This window comes from Oncorhynchus tshawytscha, linkage group LG05 (assembly GCF_018296145.1).
Source record: "Oncorhynchus tshawytscha isolate Ot180627B linkage group LG05, Otsh_v2.0, whole genome shotgun sequence".
NCBI lineage: Eukaryota > Metazoa > Chordata > Actinopteri > Salmoniformes > Salmonidae > Oncorhynchus > Oncorhynchus tshawytscha.
In genome coordinates this window covers 66,901,865-66,910,308 of record NC_056433.1, presented here as the reverse complement: position 1 = coordinate 66,910,308, position 8,444 = coordinate 66,901,865, and the positions used below count along the sequence as shown (strand labels likewise).

Here is an 8,444-nt window from a genome sequence, read left to right as displayed (position 1 = left end):
TAGAAGCTCTTTTTGGTCATGACACACGATGGCAGATATATAATGTACACAATAAATAGCACAGTTGGTTAGGAGATCGTAAAATGGCAGACTTCTCCTCCGATATGAAGAGGAATAAAAGTTATATATTAAAACGAATGTTTCTCACTATGCTAATGTAATTTAAGATTACATATTTGTATATGGGCGTTGGCAGTCTATCTTCAAACGTAAATATACAGTATCTATTTGAAGAGTACTTATGATTTTCGGCTTTATCTTCAGTGTCAAATTCTAAGCATCACGGTAGAGTTTACAGATCATCAAACTCACAACATATCATATTATTATCTTTCCTGTGCATGTTGCTGTTACCAAATACATCATAATCTCAGTTTCCAAACTTCAATGAAATGTCCTGGATCCCAAGGACAGGAAATGTCCATTTTTAGCCCTCTAACAAGCAGAGCAATAGCAGAAATATGGTCATCAATTTTACATAAAATTAGATGTGGTCCTTTGAATGAGCTTGGGTCCAGTTCCTGGGATCAAAGTAGTTAATGAACAGTGAACTGGAGCAGTTCACAGCAGTGATCCTCTCTCTGAACCTGGGGGAACCTTTCTCTGCTAATCAAGCTATTGGCTAAGGTAATTGCTGCATTAGCGAGTGTTTCCCGGAGTGCTAATTATTTATCCAGCTCGGGAGTAGAGGAACTTTTAACTTTACTCTGAAATCTGGTTGATCTACAGACAAAGGGTGGTGGTGGGGGTGGGTTGTTCATCTTACAATCAGGTCACAAGAAAGCTGTTTCACTGACTTTAAGCCTACAACTGGATTTAAAAGCAGGTTTCTAGTTGCGCAGGGGTCAGTGGGGTGGTGTGTGTCACTGTAATGTAAATTGATATACAGTAGTGTACCAAGAGAGAAAAGTCAGGATGTCAGAGAAAAGTCAGAATCTTCTGTTTCTCTGATATATATCTGGCTCTCTGCTATGATGAACTGCACACCTACAGCACAAAGAACTTCCTCTGTAGCTTCTGAAGTAAAGTAATGGTCCTCTGGCATAAGATGGCTCATTATGAGGCGGTTGGATTCGGCTGAGCTACAAATGCAGCACTTTGGCCTAAAGACAGTCTTTGGAGACTATTCCATTTTACTCTTCATTATACACCCCTAACTAGAGGTCATCTCGATCCCAAAATTGTTCTCCGAACCAAAATGGATCCGTGAAATTCCTGACAGGACACTGACAGGACCTAGTCGTTGAAGAAAAAGCTGGACCAGATCAGACCCAAAATATGTCAGAGATGAGGGAGAATTGGATCTAAATTGAGTCAGGTCTGTATCGGACCCAAATTATTGTTTCATTATGTGAATGGTTTGCTCTTTGTTTGTTAATGTTTACTCTTTTACATTTGCATTGTATGTATTATGGAACCCCATTAGCTGCTGCCAAGGCTACTCTTCCTGGGGTCCAGCAAAATTAAGGCCAAATATTTTGCTTGAGTGTGCATAGAAGTACGTGGACTATGTGCTGATGTAGGCCTATAAAAGTTCCCATTATGGGATGTGTGATTGTCTTAACTCACCACCCCTGTATGAGCTGCGGCGATACTCAAAGTTAACAGAGTGTTTTACATCCATTGCGAATGACAATAGTTCCTTTATGTTTTTGAAAAATCCTTCCAACACTTTCCTTCTCCGCTCCTTGGTGTCAAATAGCAACATATTGCTGATCACATATCTCCAGCAGAAACATCATAAAATAGGCTACCTGAACACCTTGTGCAAATATAACTGTCTGTTCTGAGCTCATTGGCGTGGGAAACAGTGAGGGCCCATTTGAAACAATGTTGCAAGTTTGCTATAGCAAGAGATCAAGCCAGACAGAGAGAGAGGCAGACAGGCAGAGGATAGAGATTAATGCTTTTGACTGAACCAACTGCCATGGGTAACACATGTGATTTATAGAGTATTTATTTTCATCCGGATATTTTCTTCTTCAAATACAATTTCGGATCTGGTCGGTATTTCATATATTTGCATACAGATCCAAGGTCCGTGAACCGACTTGGGATCCGAGGGTCAACTACAGAATTTTGGATCCAACCGGGTCTGACTTACACTCAAAAAACTCTCTGTGTTTGCCCACAGTGACCAGGAACTAAAGGAGGTCCAGGGGTGTTGGACATTCTCATAACAAACTTGACAACGCCATGAACATAACACAATTAAATAGAGTATATCATTGTTCATCCATTGTGGTATTATTGTAAATATTCTACCATAACATCCAAATTGTGTGATGTTGTGTGAATTAAATAATTGTATACAACAATCATTCAATTTTGTTCAATCAAAAGCTAACTTAATTGTTTGACAACATGACACTGTGCTGCTTTTATTTTAAAATCTGTCAGCAAACTTATTTAACATGTCCTGAAAATAAGTGTTTCAAGCTAACTTGAATACAGTTTTCACAGCAACTCTGTTTAGGTATAATTGAATATAATTAGGCTAATTAGGCATGTAACAATTCCTAGAGCACTCTGAACCTCGTATTCACCTCTCTGATGACTTTAACTACCAAACAAGTGTCTCCAATTGACAAAAACATGACTACTCTAAAGGTCAACTCCAGATCCACCTCAATGCAGCTCTCTTATATGCTGTTTCTTCTGGCTCTACCAATAAAAAACAAAGACAGTGTAACGTGGGTGTCGGGAAGCAAATTCAGGGCTGTGAATAATTTAATAAATGAACGAAACATAATACATGACAAGAAACACGAACAACGCACAGACATGAAATGGAAACAGAAACAAAAACACCTGGGGAATAACGTGTGAGTGTCATTAGGCACTGATTCTGTGTTCTGTGAAGGGAGTAGTTCACAGCGTTGTACAAGATCTTCAGTTTCTTGGCAATTTCTCGCATGGAATAGCCTTCATTTCTCAGAACAAGAATAGACTGACAAGTTTCAGAATATAGTTATTTGTTTCTGGCCATTTTGAGGCTGTAATCGAACCCACAAATGATGTTGCTCCAGATACTCAACTAGTCTAAAGAAGGCCAGTTTTATTGCTTATTTTCAGCTGAGCTAACATAATTGCAAAAGGTTTTTCTAATGATCAATTAGCTTACACAACGTGCTATTGGAACACAGGAGTGATGGTTGCTGATAATCAGCCTCTGTGCGCCTATGTAGATATCCCATTAAAAATCAGCCGTTTCCAGCTACAATAGTCATTAACAACATTAACAATGTCTACACTGTATTTCTGATCAATTTGAGGTTATTTTAATGGACAACAAATGAGCTTTTATTTGAAAAACAAGGACATTTCTAAGTGACCCCAAACTTTTGAACGGTAGTGTATACATTTATGTTTTAAGTCATCCCAAGGGGATGGGGTTGGTCGGGGGGGGTACATACTGTATATCTCCTTTTTTAGATATTGTCTAGATAACTGAGGTGGTTCCCTCCAGAATCCCTTCCCTTCCCCACTTGATTATGTTTGTCTCTGAATAGAGTTCTACTGAGGTTCAGTTTAACATGGTAGTATGTTGCTCTAGTCTAGGAGACGTCGATGCAGCCTTCCAACAGGGGGAAGGCCAGCTTAGGGGTCCAAGTTTTTTTTTGTTTTTAGCTGTTTTTTATTTGCTTTATATTTTATTACTCTGACTTTTCAGCACACTGGCCATGTGATCCTACTAACATTCATTTCTGTTTACTATGACTATACCTAATTCACATACTCTAGGCTCCACATGCTTTATCAGCTGGGACGTGAAAGGAATTAACCAGGTGGTCAAGCGTAGCCGAGTGTATGCTCATCTTAAGTCCGGACATTGTTTTTCTCCAAGAGACCTATCTCCAGTCCAGCAAACATGATAAACTAAAGAGAGGATGGGTATACCAAATATTTCCCTCCAACTTTGATGCTAAGGCCAGAGTGGCAGCCATCCTTATCAGAAAAGGCACTCCGTTTGTCTCCTCCAAAGTAATTTCATATATTAATAGCAGATATACAGTATTATAGTGATGAGGAAATTGTTTAGCACACAGGTTATTCTGGCTAACGTCTATGGTACTAATTGGGATGACGATACATTTTTCTCTGACCTCATCGCAACAACTTCCCAACCTTAACTCTCATCATTTGATATTGATTTCAATTGTGTATTGCATCCAAGTCTAGACAGATCCAGACCGAAGCCCAACAGTGTAATCTCAAAATTAGGTGCAGTAATCAAATCATTTCTAGTATCCTATAATCTGTCTGATCCATGAGCAATCCCACTGCTAAACATTACTCCTTTTTTTCTCCAGTCCACTGCTCATACTCTAGGATTGAGTTTTTCCTGCTAGATATTAAAACTCTTCCTTTTGAAACTAATAGCCAATATCACAGCATCATTATCTCAGACCATAGCCATGTCCAGCTAGATATCCGCTTTCCGGACAGTACTGTATCTCAATGCGCTTGGCGACTTGACCCACTACTACTATCCTGTAGTGCCTTTAAAACATACATATCAACTCACATTGCTGTCTTTTTACATATCAACTGCACCCCTAACATGTCTCACTCTACTGTGTGAGAGTCGATAAAAGCATACGTATCTAAGGGACCAAATTATTTCATACACAGTGTATGACAACAAACAGCGCACCAAACGCTTATCGGAGCTATCTCAACACATTCTAGATGTGGACAACAGATATACCTCTTCTCCGACTCCTGAACTCTACAAAGATAGACTGCTACACTGAGCGAAATTTAACAATCTTTCCACCAAACAAACAGAGCAGCTTCTGTTTAAGTCAAGCCAAAAATTCTATGAATACAGAGAGAAAGCTGGCAAGTTGTTATCTCACCAGCTTCGACAATCCACTGCTAGCAGCACCATACCTGAAATCTGTGTTGCAGTTGATTTAACTTCAACCAATCCCAAAGAAATCAACAATCAATTTAAGCAATTCTATTCTGCTCTTTACTCATCAGAGGCTCTTCTTGACACATCTCGTATGCATTTCTAGACAATCTGTACATCCCCTGCCTCAATTCAGATGAACAAACCAACATGGATGCCTCAATAAGCGATGATGAAGCTACTCTGGCAATCCAGTCCATGCAGAGCGGTAAAGCCCCTGGGCTTGATGGCTTCCCTTTTGAATTTTATAAAGCATTCTCCTCTAAATTATCCCCTAACCTCAGCACAATGTACAATTAAATATTTTCTAGTCAGAAACTGCCAGACACTTACCCAGGCAACTATTTCGGTTTTGCTTAAAAAAGACAAGAATCCCCTAGACTGTGTTTCATACCGCCCTATAGACCTTTTGTGCTGTGATTTCTAAAATTCTTACTAAGTTCCTCTCACGCCGTTTAGAGACAGTGATGCCTAATACAATTAACTCTGACCAAACCGGATTTATCTCAGGTAGGCAATCCTTCTATAATATGCTCCGGCTATTTAATGTTGTTTATTCTGACCACTCAACTCTACAGACAAAGGTTATCATTTCTCTTGATGCTGAAAAGGCTTTCGGGTTGAGTGGGAATATCTATTTACAGTAGTGGAGAGATTTGGGTTTGGCCCGTCATTCCTTTCCTGGATTAAGATTTTGTGCTCGTCCCCAGTGGCTTCTTTTCACACCAACAATGTTACCTCCAGCTACTTCCCTCTCTACAGGGGGGCCAGGCAGGTTTGCTGTTTATCCCTTTTTCTATTTGATATGGCGATTGAACCTCTTGCTATCGCTCTGCGGGCGGAGGATAGGATTAAGGGAATATTAAGGGGCAACATATCTCACAAGGTGTCCTTATATGCAGACAATCCTCTTTTATACATCTCTAACCCTGTGGAGTCTATACCCTATCTCTTGGACATGCTACAAGGTTTTGGGACATTCTCTGTTATAAGTTAAACCTATCAAAAAGTGTGCTCCTTCCAATTAATCAGTTAGCAGAAGGATTTCCAATTTCCCATTTAAGGTGGAGCATCAGGTCTTTACTTATTTAGGGATAAAGGACACACACTCATTTAAGGCTCTGTTTAAACATAACTTCAAAACAGTCCTGGAGCGCACTAAGCAGGATTTCATAAGGTGGCTGTCTCTTCCCATTTCATTAACAGGTCGCATTCATTCTGTTAAGAAGACTGTACTACCTGGGTTTTTGTACTGAAATGAAATGATTCCCATTTTTCTGCCAAAGTCGATGTTCCAACAACTGGACAGCTACATTTCCAACTTAATTTGAAATAAGTCAAACCCACGAATGAGAAAGGTACTGTATATCTAGAGAGACCTATGCCCGCAGGCGGGCTGGGCCTTCCCAATTTTTTACACTACTACTGGTCAGAAAATACATCTAAATCTGTTTATTGGGTTTCTACATTTGAAAACAAGGATGGCCCAACTTGTGCCATCATGGAGTTACAGTCAAGCCTTCCAACTTCGCCGGTCTCGCTCCTGTGCTCCCCAATGCCCATGAACCTTGGCACCCTGAAGATATTCACACCCATCGTCGAGAACCTACAGCTCCCAGTCAGATTCAACCTCAAAACCAGAAATGTGGAAATTAAAACATGTAAAGACACACAGGACATCGGCTCTCTCACGAGAGCTGCAGACTTCGTACGAGACTTCGTACGAGCCTTCGTTCTAGGATTCCAGGTTGAGGATGCCCTTGCTCTCATCAGATTGGATGAACTTTTCCTGGAAACCTTTGATGTCACAGACGTAAAACCACTGAAAGGAGACCATTTGTCCAGAGCTATTGGGAGGATAGCAGGGAAAGGAGGCAAAACAAAATTCACCATTGAAAATGTGACCAAGACCAGGATTGTTCTGGCAGACTCAAAAGTACACATATTAGGATCTCTCCAGAATATTAAGATGGCACGGACAGCGATATGCAACCTCATCTTAGGAAGTCCCCCTTCTAAGGTGTACGGTAACATCAGGGTCGTGGCCAGCAGGACAGCAGAGGGATTCTAAAGTCACACGTGGATTTATATTCTCGTCTCCTGATGAAAGTCAGGACCTGAGCCCTAGGACCATGCCTCAGGACTACCTGGCCTGACTCCTCCTTGCTGTCCCCAGTCCACCTGGCCGTGCTGCTGCTCCAGTTTCAACTGTTCTGCCTGCGGCTATGGAACCCTGACCTTTTCACTGGAGGTGCTACCTTGTCCCAGACCTGCTGATTTGGAACCTCTCCACCGCACCTTCTGTCTCTATCTCTGAATGATTGTCTATGAAAAGCCAACTGACATTTACCCCTGAGGTGCTGACCGGTTGCACCCTCGACAACTACTATGATTATTATTATCTGACCCTGCTGGTCATCTATAAACATTTTAACATCTTGGCCATGTTCTGTTATAATCTTCACCCGGCACAGCCAGAAGAGGACTGGCCACCCCTCAGAGCCTGGTTCCTCTCTAGGTTTCTTCCTAGGTTCCTGCCTTTCTAGGGAGTTTTTCCTAGCCACCGTGCTTCTACATCTGCATTGCTTTCTGTTTGGGGTGTTAGGCTGGGTTTCTGTACAGCACTTTGTGACATCGGCTGATGTAAAAAGGGCTTTATAAATACATTTGATTGATTGATGTGTTTAACCCCATTGTTAATCAAGAACTCCCTTAAAATCTGGTCCCAATTCTGAAGACACTTTAGCCTTAAACAAGCAAGCGGCTTCTCCCCTTTAACATCTAATCATCTCTTCCCAGCATCACAGATTGACACAGCGTTCCAGTTCTGGCATAGGAAAGGTCTGGTGTTTTTTTGGGAGGGAGTGGAGGGAGGGGATGGATGGATGGATGGGAGGATGAGGGGTTGGGGTTGTAATGTTTTTGTTATATCTGAAAATCTATAAATAAAGTTTTTAAAACATAAAAAATAAGATTATATTTGATAGCAACATGGGGGTATGTTGTATAATGTTTGGATCTAGCTTTCCTAAACTCCACCCCATTCAGCATAGCAGAGCACAGAATAGAGGGCAGAAGGCTCTGGCTTGTCATGATTTAGGGTCAAGTAAAATCTTGGTGAATGTATCTCCAATTTCACAGGCTCTTACATGGTCATCTTACATTTCCACACCCTCCGTATATCGCTCTCAAAAAACATCCGAGATGCCTCCACTGTCCACACATCTCAACCTGAGCCTCCCTCCCTCTGTCTATAGTCCATTAGACACTCTCTGTGCCCTGTCCTGCTGAGATCCACTTTTGAGCACTTTCCACTCCGGACAAATGAGATCTGGTCTCCCTCGACACTGCAGCTTAGAAAAATGTGTAAAGATGTGTGAACTTCACCTCCTCCTCTCGCTGCTGACCCAAAGAGCTTTTTTGAAGGAATATGTATATATTTTGTCTGAACTTCAGAGTGTAATTTTGGATGTCTCAAGTACAAAAGACCACTATTAGTATTCAAGTAGATGTGTGTTTTCCCTTA

The 8,444-nt window shown here is 41.1% G+C and overlaps 1 protein-coding gene across 1 annotated transcript; it reads left to right on the top strand.

Annotated features, from left to right (window-relative positions):
* Positions 1-6,419: 6,419 nt before the first annotated feature.
* On the top strand, positions 6,420-7,026 carry LOC112251600 (RNA-binding protein PNO1-like). Its single transcript, XM_042322717.1, has one exon. It carries the CDS (start codon positions 6,420-6,422, stop codon positions 6,987-6,989), a length of 570 nt encoding a protein of 189 aa, XP_042178651.1. The 3' UTR covers positions 6,990-7,026.
* Positions 7,027-8,444: the final 1,418 nt, after the last annotated feature.